Source organism: Solanum verrucosum, unplaced genomic scaffold, assembly GCF_900185275.1.
Source record: "Solanum verrucosum unplaced genomic scaffold, falcon-dt-bn FXZP01000261.1, whole genome shotgun sequence".
NCBI lineage: Eukaryota > Viridiplantae > Streptophyta > Magnoliopsida > Solanales > Solanaceae > Solanum > Solanum verrucosum.
Window position 1 is genome coordinate 11289869 of NW_026019969.1, and position 18215 is coordinate 11308083.

At 31.9% G+C, this 18215-nt stretch overlaps 1 protein-coding gene across 1 annotated transcript; it reads left to right on the forward strand.

Moving 5' to 3' along the window:
• The first annotated feature begins 6736 nt into the window (after positions 1–6736).
• Positions 6737–17629, forward strand: LOC125815036 (MADS-box transcription factor 23-like). The gene is made up of 7 exons (XM_049494443.1): positions 6737–6928; positions 8372–8447; positions 15000–15061; positions 16907–17006; positions 17137–17178; positions 17255–17335; positions 17471–17629. The coding sequence occupies exons 1-7, from the start codon at positions 6747–6749 to the stop codon at positions 17627–17629; spliced, it is 702 nt and encodes a 233-aa protein (XP_049350400.1). The 5' UTR covers positions 6737–6746.
• The last annotated feature ends 586 nt before the right edge of the window (positions 17630–18215 follow it).

Below are 18215 nucleotides of genomic sequence, written 5' to 3' on the forward strand. Positions count from 1 at the left end.
GGACTATGATTGCAATGTAATATAGTAAAAAATAGACAAGTTGATCCTCAGGATGATTGGTTCTTCAATTAATTAGCTTATCTTTTGAGCAATTAAGGAAAACCATAAACATAAAGAAATATTTTGAAGATTTTTTTATTTTATTTAGGTTAATGATAATGGAGTTTAGCCAAACATTAACATGAATTATGAATAATAAATCTAGGACTGCAATTATAGGGCAATACCATAAAGCTTGAGCCGGTCAACCAGAAAGTAACATGAATAATGAATATACTCTTTTAACTATCATTTTAACTTTAAAAAATTGTATTTAAATAAATATTATTTTAAAATTTTAAGATCAAAATTAGCAAAGTTTCAACTATATTTACTTTAACATTGAAGAGGCATTTTTTTTTTAATTTTGTTTAAATTTCAGTAATTATCTAATAAATAAAAGTAATTCAATAAACTATATTTATACTTCCTATGTTCACTTTTACTTGTCACAGTTTGACTTGGCACACTCATTAAAAAAATAATTAATGATATAGATATTTTACCAAATTATCCCCTATTAAATGATGTCTTGGAAAATGATTTGGAAAAAAGTATTTAATGTTGGGGGTAAAACATGAAAAAAAATTATTGTCTTTTTTCATATTGGGTGTAAAATATGGAAAAACATGTAAAATATAAAAATTTATTTAGAAATAAGTGACAAGTAAAAGTGAACAGATGGTGTTTATTATTATTTTTTCTTATAATGAATGTGAAAAGAGTTAAATGTGACATTAAAATAAAATAATAGACTAATTAATTAGGAAAATGTCATTGGTGCTTAGCTTTGACCAACCATTTGGAGTAAGGCGCATGTTATCGTACCTATCTTTGTATATTTTTTTATTCGGTGTCTGGAGCTCTTGTATTAAAGCCTTAATTAAATTTGGATTGTGCATTGCAAGGCCTATTTGAAGGTGACACTCTCAACATGATTTTCTCCATATCTAAGGTTTAAATCTGAAACTTCTGATTAAATGTGAAACAGTTCCACCATTGCACCATAATCCATGTCGGTGACCAATGTATATTATAGTCTCAAATATTGTTCTTTTTATCTTTCTGAAAAAGAATCATTTTGTTAAAGTACTGGGTGAGGTTAGCTAGGGGATAAGGTTTGTGAAAGGTGAGGGCGATATTATTTTTTACCCCCTTAAATTTAATTAACATGGAATATTCGATGCATAATTAAAATGTTCGTAATCTTATTTATCCTTTTAAATTTTATTATTTGACAGTTTTTATACCCTTGGACGATCTCACTCTAAAGGGAGTGACACTTGTCCGTAGTTATATATATATATATATATATATACATATATATATCAATTTAAATTCATTTATTTTCAAATCATCTTTTTCGGTCAAATTTTTTTTTTAAAAATAGCTAGAATTTATTATTTCCGCTAATTTTTATTTGGTTAAAAATATGAAGTTTACAAACTTTTAAAATAAATTTGGTTAAAAAGAAATACAGAATTAAAACAGATCATCATTGCATCTAAAGAAGATATAATTACATGATTGGAATTTCAATTCGTATATTCTTGCTAATTTTTTTTATTTAATTGACAATAATGAAACTCTAACCAAAGTATTATTTTCCTCAGCTTGTCTTGAAAAAAAAACTAAACAATTGGAACAAATAATTGTATCTAATAAAGAAAATAAGTATACAGTTACAGCTTCATTGTTTGGCAAAAAAAATAATATAGCGCTATAGCCAAATTTCTTTAGTCATTACATTTAAAAAAGTAATAAGAAAATACATCGTTAGTACTCCATTATTTGAATAATACTGATTTTATTTGACAAAAAAAATTCGAGTTCCAACTTAATTTTTAAAAACAAAAATGGCCTAAAAAACATTAGGGACTGTTTGGTTAATGGGATAAGATGTGATATTGTAGAATTAAGTTTAATTTGAAAATTTATACTCTGTCAGATTAAAAATATAAATTCATAAGTTATGGTTGTCTATTTTATCGTATTCCTCTGATTCATTTTTTTGTCATATTTTTTATGCGCCCTAAATAAATATTAACTAAAACAATCTCTATTTATACTCATATGTATACTTTCTCTTTTACCACATTAATTACTCTTCGTACTTATTAAATAGTGGAAAATGTGAAATAATTTTTTCGACCCAATAATTAGAATTGAATCAATCTCATTCACCATTTTTAGCTCATAGACCTATATGAAGTCAGCTTGTTCACAACATATGAACTCAGAATCTCAAATCACAGATCTAAATAATGATTAGAAATCATCATTTCAAATTATGTCTAAATTTATATTAATCAGATTTCATTTAATGTACAAATTTCTAAAATGCTTAATTCTTTACTCAAAAGGACAACTGGTCATGGATTAATTGCAAAGAACACTGTTGGTATTTTACAGTTTAATTACAAAGAACAGTTGATCATGGATTAATTGCAAAGAATAATGTTGGCAAATTATAGTTTATAAGTTGAATTCGAAAAAGAAGAAGAAGATGGCGATGTTGTTTTCTATCTATGCATATCTCGACTATTATATAGTTTTTTTTATTAATAACTAGTAAAATTATTCGTGCTTCGCACGAGAAATTAATATCACAAAATTTATAAAATAATACTTAAAGTCTATCAGACATTAAAACTAAAACTCTATAGTATCTTACATACAAGATTACGTAGTAACAAACATTAATAATGTAAAGGAAAATGAAAATTCTTGCATCTTTTCATTTATCCTTAATAACATAAGCATAAATTAATGATTGTTAAAATATATACCAGGATCTGTAACATAAGCAATGGTGTCAGTGAGCCACTCAACAGGTGCAAAGTACATAAATATTTAATGGTGAAGAAGAAGAAGAGGTTTGGAATTTTCGTTGTTTGAACAAATATTTATTGTGCCTTATCAGAAAGGCTACAACTATTTGAAAAAGTTGCAATCCATCGGAAAGGTCACAACCTTTCATAAAAGCCACAACACTTCATAAAAATCGCAACTTTTCATAAAAGTCGCAACTCTTCATTAAAATCACAACTTTTCATGAAAGAGGAAGACTAGTTTTGAAAATAAATAAATTAACAGGGAATTCTGATTTGTGGTGACGCCACGTAGATGGGCCTGATTCTTTATATGTATATATATATATATATATATATATATATATAATATATATATATATATATATCTCACGTCCATAACTAAAATATTTACTCCAATCCGTGTCAATTCCGTGTCTGGGCTTTTCCTTCATTCGAACAACTTTTCGTCAGACTTGTAATATAATAATTAAAATAATAATTATAAAGGCTAAAATTAAACAGAAATTGAAAACTTAATTATTTATTAAGCATTATTGGATAGATAAATACAAGACCACATGTGGTTTGTACAAGTCTTATTCACTCAGTCTCAAATTATCTGTCGTATTTTTCTTTTACACGTTTTTTAAGAAAATCTTAATTATAATGAGTTTTGACTATATATATATAATCTTTATTGTCTTGAGTTATAATCTTTATGCACGTGTCATAATTGAGATGACTATTTATAAAATCTACGTCAGATAATTTAAGAAGGAGAAAGTATTTTAAAAGATCAATTAAAAATAATTTCGGTTAACAACGGTAGATTTCCATGGTTCACTTATGCCTATCAACCTTAGCTAATTCAGAGTTCACCTCACAAGTTGCAATATATATATATATAATAATGTAAGTTGTCATTCTAAATGTATTTTTACCCTTTCAAATTTGATCCAAAATAAGTTGTAGAAAATCAAGAAAGCACTAATAACTACCCTCTAAAAAAAGTATCATTACTCTAATAAATAACCTAAAATTTCTTAGATACTAATAATTAATTGTACGAAAATCTTAAAAGACAAATAATATAAACGGGAGAAAGTGATGTTTGTTGGGACCGAATTGTAACAGTGGATTTTTGTCTTCTCTACTTGGATTTTTTTTTTTCCTAAAAGAGATATGGAAAAAGGTTAAAGAAGTTACTAATCAAGAAAAGATACCAAGTGGTTAGTCAATTTTAAAAAAGATATGGGTATCAATAAAGTTTGGACATACTACAGCAAAGTAGTATTAAAAGGCACTTCCTTTATGTGTGCTCAGTAAATAATGATTTAATTGTTATTTTATAAATTTAAGATATAATTAATTATTACTACTTTTTTTTTTGCATTTTTCCATTTATTTAATAATCATGGGGATAAATTAATATGGTAATAAGAAATAATAATAAGGATAATTTAGAGGAAATAAAATCTCTTAATTATTTATAAAATAATTTTTTTAATCACTTATATGTAAAAATAAAAATGTATTGTGTATAAAATTAAAGATCCTTATATGCAAAAATCAAAATCACTCTAAAAATGACATAAACGCAAAAAAAATATTAAAAAATAGAATTATAGTGGCCTAAGAAGTCAAGTCTCCTTATACTCCTTCTGCGCCTTTTTTGGTCAAATTTCGACTTGACATACCTAAAAAGGCATTGATTAGTATGGTGAATTTATCATTTTACCACTATTACTTGATAGGATCCCAAATATATTTATTTACTTACTATATTTTCCAAAAATATTAACTCAATGTTAATAATTCAGTATATAGTAGGAAAAAATAAACTATACTTTCTTAATTTGTTAAATATGACAAGTAAAAAAGGACATTTAATTAGAAAATATTTGACAAGGAAATAGAAACTGAGAGAGTACTTTAGTATAGTTAATATTTCCTCTATTCCAAGTTACATGATTTTGTTCCTTTTTAGTCAATTTTTAAAAGAATAAAATATTTTTATATCTATTAATAATTTATTTGACAAATACTTATTTTATTCACGATTATATTAAAATTGTATATAATAGCAAACTATTAATTCAAATTAAATGATATAAACATAGTTTGATTTAATTGTACCCCATAACAAATTGTTGTTATTTCGCCTCTCTTCTGGTGAATCTCGCTCGCCACTGTCGTTCTCTCCCTCGCCTCTCTCGCTTTTTATACAAACGCAAATGTATAAAATGCGTTTGTGTTTGTATAAAGCGAGAGAAAATTGTATATATACATATATTTTCGTTCCTCTCTCCCAGATCTCACTTGCCACTCTCCCAGATCTCGCTCGCTCACTCGCCTCTCTCACTTTATACAAAAACGTAAATGCATAAAATGCATTTGCGTTTGTATAAAGCGAGATAAAATTGTATATATACATATATTTTCGTTCCCCTCTCCCAGATCTCGCTTCCCACTCTCCCAGATCTCGCTCACTCGCCTCTCTCACTTTATACAAACACAAATGTATATATTGTGTTTGTGTTTGTATAAAGCAAGAGAAAATTGTATATACAAATACAAATGCTTATATTTTCGTCCTATACACTTATGATTATACAAATACGATCTTCCCCTGCCCAGTTTTCTTTTGTCTTTCTTTTTTTATACAAACACAAATTATACAATTGATCTTTTGTATATATATACCAAAACAAATTATACAACTGCTTTCTTTTGTATATGTATAGCGAAATTATATAACTGTTTTCTTTTGTATATGTATAGCGAAAAATACATATTTATGTTTGCTATGAAACGCAATTATGCAAACTATAGTTATAACATACAAATATAATTTTTGTGTCTGCTATATCATGTGAAAGTTGCTCATTATATTATGACTTATTTTAGACCATAAAAATTTGTCTAAAAAGTGTCACAAAAAATGACAAATAAAGTCCCCCACAAAATTGGCGAAAAGCCATTGACAGATCGAAACGTGTCAGTCAGCTATTTGTTGAACGACCTCAAAATTTTGAAAAAACATTTTCTTCAAATGAAAAACCGCTTCTGAAAGTCCGAGGATATAACCCACTTTCTCAATTAAGGAACTTAGCATACTCGCCCTGCTGTTGTCCTAACATCTGTCCCTAAATGGCAAATCCGTAATACGGTGAATCTTAAACCCGTACTATTAGTCCGTTAACGCAGTTGTATTGATATTTCTAGACAGGTGTCAGCGAGTGAGGTTATTTATTAAGTACTCGCGCGAGTAGGGGAGGTAAAATATCTGGTAAGTGGTTTAGTGAACAAAACAAGCTGCTGGTTTCTCTCTAAATACCACCACCATAGCTTAAGCTTTCCATTTTAAAGCTTTAATTAACAGATTATTTTTTTCACTAAACCAGTATTTCTCTTCTCTCTCTCTCTCTGTAGAACCAGTCTACTATCAAAATCTCTCAAATTAGTAAGTTTTTCTTTTAATTTTTGTCTTTTTTTCTCAAATTCATATGTATTATTTCCATTCTTGTGGTTATTGATTGTTTATAAAACTTTCTAATTTTAATTATTGATGATTAGTACTAGTACTACACTAATTTGTTCATATTCAAGAATTATTTTCATGTTCTTGATTCATTTTAATTTTAGCTCTTTGTAATCCCTTTTGATTTGATCTAGCAAAAGAGAGAAGCAAAGTCAAAAACCCTAAACATAATTATTATTTTACTCCACCAAATCTTATTAATTTTTGCTGAAAATTAATATTATTCTTTGCTTTGATATATTCATATATTCTCCTTTTGTTTTATCTATTTTCTATTTTAATTGGATTTGTTGGATGTATTTTAATCTTGTGATGGTTTTTATATTGTTATAGTAGCATTTAATCGAGAAGAGATGGGTAGAGGAAAAATAGTGATACAAAGAATTGATAATACAACAAGCAGGCAAGTTACTTTCTCGAAGAGAAGAAATGGACTTCTCAAAAAGGCTAAAGAGCTTGCAATTCTTTGCGATGCTCAAGTTGGACTCATTGTTTTCTCAAGCACCGGAAAACTCTATGAATTTGCCAACAACAGGTTTACTTATTCATTTCCAACATACTTTTGAGTATTTTTATTTTTATTTAAATATTGCCAACTTGGTACCCTTCCATTTAAAATTATACCAAAGTTTCATTTGTACTTTGTACCGTGGTCCTGCATCAAGGATTCCACGTGCATATTAATTTGTAAGTGCATGCTACGATAATTGATCTAAAACTCAAATATTACATCCAACTTTCAGAAAAAAAAATTAATTTATTTTTTTGCCAGCAGTATTTATATTTTGATTGATTATCATACATATATGCACGAAACTGGTGTTGAAAATTTGACTGGAGGAACAACGTGCATGTAGTATTAATCTAATAAGAAAATTTACGAGCTATAATAAGTTGTGAAAATTTTACCTTGTATAAGTATAATTGTAGATACAATAGCGAATATATACTGAGGCACGTAAATTCATGATCTCTTTCTGAAAATAGATATTTATATATATATTCTTAAAAATTAGTCTAATATATTATTATTAGTCGATACTCATACTATAAAAAAGCTAAGTGGTGCACTTGGTTAGATGTTATGCTCTTTACCTAGGACTAAATTTTTATTTTTACTTTAAAGAAATGTGGGTAGGGAAGGAGAAATGGGCAGGGGATTACGATATGAAGAATAGAACTCTCACCAATAAGGTGGGAGTTCAGGTAACCAATCTGAGCTACTAAGATTCCCCTAGGACTAAGAATCAATTCCCACTTAATACAAAAAAAAATTTCTGTTTTAAGTGGTGCACTCATGATCTAGAAATCTTATATTCGCCTCTGCATAGATATATACATCAATGAATATATATTTACTAGAAACAAAAGTTTTTTCTAACGCAAATCAATATGAAATTTGTGTTATACAACATAATTTTTTCAATTAAGACTGGAAAAAGCATGATAGGAAACAAATTCCATACTTCATATTTTTTCTATGTGAAAACACTATTATTTTTTCTTTTTTTCCATGATTGTATCAAAATATCGTTGAGAATATCCACTTAATGTTTCACTGAAATTTTTTAATGGAAAAATAGTGATATACAAACAAGTTATATAAAGAGATTTCCATATATAACACTTTTACGACAGTACCTTTCTACATAACCCAGCTTCTTTAGACGCATGCATGATCAAATGTCTTATTTTTTGTGCGTGACTTTGTTTATGTGTATATTTTGCTTCAATTTGCCCAAATAGAATTCTGTTTGATGGAACAATACGAAATACAACTGACTATATGCGCGAATCGCGATGCATTTTAGCTAGTCAAACGCTTTTATTTTTCAAGTTATTAATCTTACTTATATTAAAGACAATAGGCACCAATAATTATCTTTTGAGTGACTGAATAGTGTAACTTTTTAATTGATAATGTTAATGTATAGAATTTTAGATGTTGACACAGTTATATTTTTCGTATTGTTATCAGCATGAGGTCTACAATTGATAGATACAACAAGATAAAGGAGGAGAATAATAACATGAATCCCATGTCAGAGGTTAAGGTAACCTGATTTTTGTTTCCACAAGTGTATGTTATCCTTTTGGATGTCCTTGTGTATATATATATATATGGATAATATGTTGTTTTTATTCATGCTATTCTAAAACCCTTTTAATTAGATGAACTTGTATATCCAATGTGGGATATGTAATTTTTCTTATAATCTATGATATCTTATCAATCTATATTGTAAATCTCAACTAATAAGTGTACGAAGTTATAACTCATTAATATAATGTTCGAGTAGATATTTATCTCAAACTAAGTAGGTGTTTGGATATGAATCAAATGATATTTGGATGAAACATAGTTTTGAAATTAAGCTTAAAAAAGGGTTATTTGAAAGTTGATGTTATATTTGAACATGAAAGCATATAATTAGTTATTCTGTCAGGAGTCAAAACTTGAAAAACTCCTAACATCTATTTTTCAAATTTTATAATTAATTAATGGTGAAATATTGAGCTAATTTGATAAACAAAATTCTCATTTGAAATAATTTCCAAAAAAGTATTGCAAATTTTAAAACTAAAATCTATGGCTAAAGTCGACTGATCATATTTTTATTTAATCTTGAAAAAATGGGGACTTCATGCTCTCATGTAACTTTACAGTACTTTTACTCGATAAGTGTATTGATTATACTGTAGTTGATTGGTTCTTAATTCTTATATTCATGTCAAAAGACTTGGGTGTTACTTGTTTTTATTAAGATTAAAATGTTTGAATTAAAATGAATGTCTGAATAATTAAGATATCGGTAGATTTTAATACCAAATCACTATATATAACTGTTTATTGGTGAGATAGCCAGTAGAGTGTTGCTGGCTTAGCTTTGTAACTACTATTTTGGTGATTAATAAATTTTCTAATTACCAAAAAAAAATAAAAAAAAATGATAACATTGATTGATGTTATAGTTTCATTATGATCTTTATATCGTCATAATTTTTCCAGATATTTTTTCTATTCTATTTGGGTTTATAAATTTCTCTATCAATTCCTTACCAATAAGTTTCCAACATTTTATCCTTAATTGACTTAGGAGTTGTTCTCGAATTGTTGACATGATGGTAACAATTCGTGGTGATAGTTGTGATTGTTAGTAGTTGGTGGTGTTGATAGTGATGGCTAAAGAATATGTGGTGGTTGACAATATATTGGTGGTTAGCTAACAATGGTGTAGCTGGTGCTAGTTATGGTAGTGGGGTGGTTAGTAATAAAAATTGGTCGCAATAGTGGCATGTTGATAGTAGTAGTGGCGGCGGCAACAATAACGGTGACAGGGGCAGTGAATATAATTATAATGATAAAGGTGGTAAGTGTGGTAGCAACTGACAATAATAATTGATAATAATAGTGGTTATCAGTAGTTGTGATGGCAGAGGCGGTTAGTGATTGACAACAACATTGATAGTTAACAATGATGATGATGACAAAGGTGGTTACTAGCGATGGCTAGTGATTGAGGATAGAGTAATGGTGCAAAGTATCCACACAAAAATGTCTCATAGTGATACTTAAACTTTACTATTAAACATCTTAATGATTAAAATATATTTCCACCAAGTGTTAAAATTTCAATATAAACAAGCGCACTTAACAACCTAAGCTCTGAAGACTTCAAATTGAGACGAAGTGAAAACAAATGAGAGCTTACTCACACAGCGTGTATATTTTTCTTTATACAATTTTTTGTCATGTAACTTGCTATTTAGTAATTTTTATCACTTAACTTACCATTATGTATTCTCACATCAATTTGTCACCAAATGCTCCCCCAACCCCAGTTAATTGACTTCCATATTTATGCTAACACCAAGAGCAAGTATCTTTTCCTCAAAGGCAGCGACTATATTGCTTCTAAGAATAAGAAATGGACTTTAGAATCGAATGCGCTCACTGGGAAAGGCGCTGTCAACCAAGTAGAGAACTTCATATTTTGGTAACTCTCTAGGAGTCATCTTTATTTGACAGGGACAAAACTACCACTCGGTCAATAACAAGAAAAAAGTAGCAATTGTGTTTAAAATGGTTGAGTTTGTAAGCAACCTGCTATCTATAGACTGCTTCACCTAGCTATTCTATTATGGCCAGCTTGGAGACATCAGAGTAAGACCACCATCTCTATCCGGGTACGATCTCATTGTATGTTCCTTTCAAGGTAGGACTTAAAAAAAGGGTTTGGAATTGAGAAAATACAAAGACAAAAATCTAAATACAAATGGAGAATCAATTTATCCCACAAAAATTGATTGCTTAGACCATGGAAGAAGAGAAGTGAATAATCGCTCTTGGTCTTCACACATGTCCATATAGCTTTCCTCAAGAACATAAGGTTTTTTAAGCAGGTTTTTCCAGCAAAGCCCCAATTAAAGGCTTTCATTGGGATTTAGGGATGGTCAGGAAAGTTCTCATGATGATCAAGGTTATTCTTGGCCCAAACTACTCGTGTATTATGCTATCAGCTTCTTTTCATTCCTTTGATCTCTAGTTCACCCATCTTTATCATGGCTCACGGCAGTCTTGCAGCAACAAGTCTCAAACGAACAGGATACATGTATGTCAATTTCATGCATGCAAGTAAAGAGTGCAATCGCAGTAGCATTCATCTAAAGTAGCTGCTCTTTTTGGAACCATCCTTAGCCCCATCAAATCCTTTAGCTAACCTTACCCTACTTCATTGTGTTCTTCCTTTGGTGCCAAGAGTGGACAGGAAATATCAACGGAACACCTGCCATTGGACAATGCCCTGTACCGGGTTTTAGTTTGTATACACCAGATTTGTCAATTCCTCGAAACTTACGGTTGGTATATATCTCCTTGACATGGATATGAGAGCGATTAATTCCTAGAAGAAACAAACACAACACTAGAGTTGTTAGAAACGTTAATAATATATAGCTTTTTAAAAGATACACTAAATGTAAATAAGGAAGTTAATTGAGAAAGGATAAAGAGAACATTGGCTTGTGTGTCTTTGTGATCTTTCCTGACTAGGCGAGGAGGGGAAATTTCCTACACTTTGTTGATGTGATGGATGTTATTGCTGCCTTATCTGCTGCATTTTTCCTCTCTACTTGCTTGGGAATTTAATAAAAAGCTACCCTTGATAAGACGTTCACATGCTTATGGTGGTGTGCAGTGCTACCCTGTAATGGGAGCTTCATGTGTTGGTTGATACTCTTTTCTCTTCTACTTACTTCCCTACTTTTGTTCTCATACTGCCTCTCACGTATCTCCTTCCTCCCATGGTTCTGCTATCTTCAGGTTATTTTCCTTTGATGTTTTATTCATGCTTATTTACTGTTAGTTGTTTCCTGGTGTCTTTATATCCCTAACTCACCGCCTATCTTGTTGTCCCATTTTTTCCTGTCCCCCTTACTACTCATTGTCAGGTTCTTAAACTTGGTCAAGGCGATAGCCTTATTCTTCCAAGTTGGTCGCTTAGAGCGGTCATCTATAGTTATCATAGGCTGTTAACCTTCTACTGAAACATATCTCACACACTCATTACAAATTAGAAAAACATGTTTTATGAAGTTTTTCCAATCCCTCATTGTCAATCAGTAGTACAGAGCTATACATGTCAACTCTTCCGCCTGATAGAATACTAATCCATCTGCTTAATGTACCACTTAACTTATCAGATATTTGATTCAGGTCATCATCTCCAGAGACAGTTACAGATGCTGGTTGATGGAGCCTCTGTTGTTTCAACAAATTATACATAAGAAATACCCCCCCCCCCCAATCAAACAGATGCACACTGGAAAACTGATACCGGTTCTAAGAATCTTAAGGACAAGAACTGGTACGGGTACTCAATCTAGTTTTTTCCGCAGTTCATCCTACACTAGCTTTGAGAACAAAAGTTCTGGTGCCGTCATTCAGTCATGATGGCTGAAATGAAGGAAGTTATTGGAGAATAAGGTGGTTATAAAAACCAGTAATGCTCACCTTTACAATTTAATTGTACTCCACCACATGCATCGACTAGAGAATATAACCTAATGGAATCTGCCTGCAAGGTGAGATAATTTGGTGGGCAAGCAGAAAAAGTAATACCATCATTTTGCCATGATAAGCCTGAGTTTAGAATCTGATTATCTCAGCATAAGCTAAATCCATAATCTAGTTGACCAACAAAGCCTTAATTTCAAATCAGTTGACTTCTGCTATAAGAATCCTATATATCCATTGCGCTCAGAGTCTGAGACCAGGATCTAATGTCTCTTTTAAATTGTATTTATAGAAGAATGAAATGACAATAGACATCTGCAATGCTGGGGAGAAGGTCCGGATGAGAATATTTTAGCAAAAATCCATCAAAGGATAGTTTGTTAGTCTATCAAAGAATGCCTTGAGTGGATTGAAGGATGTCTCAACCCCAGCTAACTCGATATAGGATCTACTATCAGAGGTGTAAGTAATACATACTATCATAGGGGTAAGATTAAAATCTAAGAGATCCAAAATGTCTACAGTCCTGACATACAACGATGCAGAGAAAGTTGCGGGATAAGAGATTATTTCGTACAACAAAGGCTTCTTTCTCCCTGAAGACTAGGGTCCACTTGGTACAAAGATTGTGCAGATGATATTCTAGACTAGATTAGATAACCCAATCCAGGAAGGAGAAGACTATTCATTAGGCCAGTAGTCACATGGGACAAGTGGAAAGTACTCCTAGTATGCAAATATAAGAAGGGAAAACCCCCTCACATTATATATGCTCCATTGCTCACTTTCCACATTGTTATTCCTAGGGCGTCAATACTCCTAATTTCCAATAATAGTCACAAATCCCCAAAATAGGTTGTCTGTTGAAACTACAAAGATCCCAAATGTCTAAGGTACTGAGAGAACAAGGATTCAAATGTAAATTTAGTAAGAAGCTAGTTTTTTTTTTTTTTGATTTTGAAAAAAAAAAAAAAAAAAAAAAAAAAAAAAAAGGTTCCTTTCTTGCTTCTTGAAGATTAGAAGCCATTTCTTACAGACAGTTCACCTTATAAGATTTATCTCCCCTGGAACACTCCAACTTCTAAGCCTCTTCTCTGTACACTTGTACTATAGTTGATGTCTTCTAAAATTGGAATGAGTTACTTGAAGACGTGCACCGGACTGCATTTCCAAAACACACTCTTATCTCATTCAACTTTAAAGTTGATAGGGACATGAAAATCACCCCACACTTTCATTAGTTTCTTCACGATAGGACATCAAAATTTCGTTGGTTTCAAATTGAGATTACTGATCAAGATCCGATTTTTTAAAATGTGTTTGCTTATAAACATCCAAAGTTACACAAGTGTGAATCATAGATGGGTTTGAATAAATCAAAACAGGTATAATAAAGAATTTATATACTTGACCTCAACTATTAAAGTGGTGCTCGTCATTTCAAAGTACTTTTTTATGATAACCGTGATATACGGATCAACTTGCACGCACCTCAACTAATTTCATGGGGTACCTACTAGCACAAGTACAAATAACTCTATTCACCAAAACTTGAACAAATGAAAAAAAAATCACCTGGTGTTTTTGCCTCCGCTTCCCACTACATTGACCAGTAGGTTTCACCCTTTGATGATTTTCTTGAATAGTTGAATTTATCATGGGCTGTAATAGTCACCAAGCACTATTCATGGAAAATAGTTGAATTAATAAGCATTCTATTTATTTCATCCTGTCATCCTATAATCTAGCACTCACAAAGAAAGGGACAGAGGCATTGTGTTGGGAGATTCGGAGCACGTGAGTCGCAACTTGGGGTATTGTAGGTGCATAAATTTGGAGGAGGTTAAGAGTGCTATTCGTAGGATGCACAAGGGGAAGAGCAATCGGGCCAGATGAGATCTCTGTGGAATTTTGGAAGAGTGCGGGAAAGGCAAGTTTGGAGTGACTACCTAGGTTGTTTAATGTCATTCTTAAGATAGCCAAAATGACCGAAGAATGGAGGTGGAGTACAATGATTCAAGAGAGGTAGAGGTAGGTCGAAGAAACATTGGGGAGATGTGATTAGACAAGACATGGCGCAACTTCATTTACTAGAGGACATGGCCTTAGATAGGAGGCAATGGAGGACACGGATTATGGTAGAAAGCAAGTAGGTATTTAAGCGTTGTCTCACTTATTATTCCATACTAGTAGTCGTAGTATTACTCTTATAGTTTTTTGTTCTTCGATTTCTGTTCCGATATGTTGTTTCTTGTACTTCGATTATAGTATTATTATATTGTAGTTATTGTTCCTTTTTCCCGGAATGTTGTCATGCTATTTTTAGTATTTTGTCGTGGGTTCTTCACTTGTATTATTTCTTTTCCTGAACTTCTTGCTTATCCTTGAAATGAGGGTCTATCAAAAACACCCTCTCTACCTCCAAAGGTAGGGGGTTAAGGTCTGCGTATATACTGCCTTCCCCAAACCCCACTTGTGGATTACACTGGGTATGTTGTTTTGGTTGTTGTATTATCCTAATCTAGCACTCATCCACTTAAATTAGTAATAACAAACTTCGTTCTACTTTTTCTCTTGTTTTTTTGGCTAGTTTTGGCAAAGGGAAGTAGCAAGTCTGACGCAGCAGCTGCATTACTTGCAAGAAAATCACAGGTATATCTTCTACATGCCTTGATGCCATAGGATCTTTTGTTGTATAAGCTACAGATTAAGCAGTATGATGCCTTTACACACTACAGGGTGAGCATTTGATACCTTTTAATTTTTTGAATTATGTGAATCACCTTATCTAAAGGGTAAACTATTTTAGTGGAGATATTTTTTAATTATCTTTTAGCACGAGCCTCTCCCACTGTCAAGAATGACCCTTCCCTACTTTGCTCCTCTTGATGATTCAAACCCTGACCTCAATTTTGGAGGTTGATAAGCTGCTTAACTTAGATCCCAAGGACAACTTTGTGAATCATTACACATTTTTGCAAAGACAAAACTTTAGCTACACTCATAATTGAGGAAGTAACTATTGCCACACAAAAAGTATGTAAGTTGGAAATATTTTGTGATCTAGCAGGATCTCTATAAGGTGTAAAGTTCCTTGGACACTTGGAGAGGTTGGAGTAGTACAATTATTTAGAATATTTTACTTGGTAGTTGGAATTTTATTTTATTTTTATGACAAGGTTAACCCGCAGCCGCTACCCTTTGGGTGAGCACGGGGTAAAAACCCCGCTCCTATGCAATAGCTCGCAAACCACATAGGAGAGGTAACCCGCACTAGGCAAGCCCGGTGCGACGAGCTCGACCCAGAAGGCAAACCCCTTGTTTTCGCTGGCAGGGGGTTTCAAACTTGAGACCTCCAACATAGAAGTCCCAACCCCAAACCACTGGGCCACCCCGAAGGGTACTTGGTAGTTGGAAATACAAAATGTATTCTACTATTCTACTGTACAACTCTACTGGCAAATGTGGAAGAAACAGAAAAAGAAAAAAAAAAGACTTGAGTATGATAAAAGCCAAAATATATAACATTGTTGATTCCATTTGACCTATTATCTATCCTTTGAAAATGCAAGCATCCCATTTAATCACCTCTTTCACTTTCACTTTTTTTCCTTGTCTTACCTCAAACAAATAAAAGCCATCTTGAGGTACTAACTGTAATCCTAGGCACACATATGAGAAGACAAAAGGCATTTAAGGGGGTTCTTCTTTACTGTTGAAACAGTTCCTTGTGGTTTCTCAAAGTTTCTTTTGTTAGTTTTTATGGTTCGGGGAAAATAAACAATTGGAAAACAGAACCCCAACAAAGATGCTCCAAATTCATGTTGTTCTAAGGTTCAATCTTCTCGAGCATAATTGTAATTCAGGGTTTCTGGTAAAAGACTTATGGTGCAAGGCAATAAAGGCTGTGAAAACAGAACAACATAAAGACGCCATGATTATTGATTTTGGAGGTCATAAGATGCACTCCTATATAGCAATTTATGGACATACAAAATTTATAAGTGCACAACAGAATTCTGAACAGAGAAATAATTTTCTACTGCTTGGTTGCTAGTGATCGATTGTTAGTAATAAGAACCACTGCACCAATAAATTATAAATGTAGATGCAAAAAGATTAAATAAAAAGGCAAAGACTAGTCAAACTCAAATATCATATAAATTAATTCAATTAAGAAAGAACTTGGAAAAATTCTGAATATAAAAACTTACAAATCCAAGAATTACTAAGGAAATGACACCCAAGATTTGAAATTGCAATGTTTTCTTCCATGTGTTACTGTGAATAACTCCAAGAAAAGAGAAGAATAATTATTGAAAATATGAAGATGAACATCTCCTTTTACTTTGCTACAGAGCATGAATAGAAGTTGTAAGCATGCTTAACATGCAATTATAAAGTCACTATAAATCGTGTAAATTTCATTGTCATAGATCAAGCTTAGTAAACTGAAGGGAGAAATAATTTAACTAACACCTTTTTTATGAACCACAGGCAGCTTTTGGGTCAAGAACTTTCTGGACTCAACACCAAAGATCTAACAAATCTGGAAAACCAAATTGAAATGAGTTTGAAAGGCATTCGAAAGCAAAAGGTAAAATCTACACATTTAAATTCTTCTGTGTTCATGAAACTTATGCTAATATCAAGTCTACGATCTGTCCCAAAAGTATTACTCCTTTTTTTATTATAAGGATCCTAAATGTATTACTCTTTTCTTGCAGGAGCAGATTCTGACGGATGAAATCAGAGAACTAAATCAGAAGGTCTTACCAGAAAAACTATAACAACTTCCATATGTCTTTAATCTTTGCACCAAGATGATTAATATTGCTTCTACAGGGCAATCTTATTCATCAAGAAAATATAGAACTCTATAAAAAGGTAAACCTTATTCGACAAGAGTACACAGAATTGCAGAAGGTACTAATTTAGAGAGTATTCTCCAAATGTTGTTTGAGTATGCAGTATGCACCACAAAAATGTGATTTTACATTAAACTTTTACCACACGCATAGATGTCCTTGACCTTGATCTAAGGAAAACTTATCTATTCAGATTTCTGAGCAAGGATATGAAAGTGCACCAAATGGGGGTCTGCAGGCCACACATACAATCAGCAATGGAAATGACCTACATGCACCAATCAATCTCCAGCTAAGCCAGCCACAAACACAGAAGAACGGAACATCAACAAGTGTCATGCAACTTGGGTAAATTCCTATCAGAATAATTAGTCATGCTTCAAACTCTAGCTTCTCCCCCACTCCCATAATTTGATCCCTCCCTCAGAGGGCAATAGAGAAAACGTGACATTAACTCCACCACTATTACTTTTTAAACAGGCTACAACTGCACTACACAGAAGACTGATAGCTCTCTGTTTTCTCAACTAGACCTACATCTAAAAGACACTTCTATGAATCCCATTCTTGATCAAGCTAGAAGGAAAAAGTTCATCAAGCCTGAGGAGACTATGCTCTGCTGATATGTTGGAGAGTTTTATGATTGATGTGAACATGCAGACGTTATCTATGTAAAGTAATTTAACTTAAACTAAGAATAAAAACATGAGGATTATCACTTGTGACTTGTCAAGGTTTGCTTCAGTATTATATGTGTTGAATGAAAATGGTTGTACATTAATACCTGTGATTGGTGCCCATCCAGGATGACTCAAATAAGATTTGGTTTCATGTAACTGTACAAGGCTGCATCAAACTCGGAAGAAATTTTATTTGAGTTCCATGGCTTAATTTCCCGTTTCTGCTCAAGAGCCCCTTTAAAAGAATGACTCCAGAAA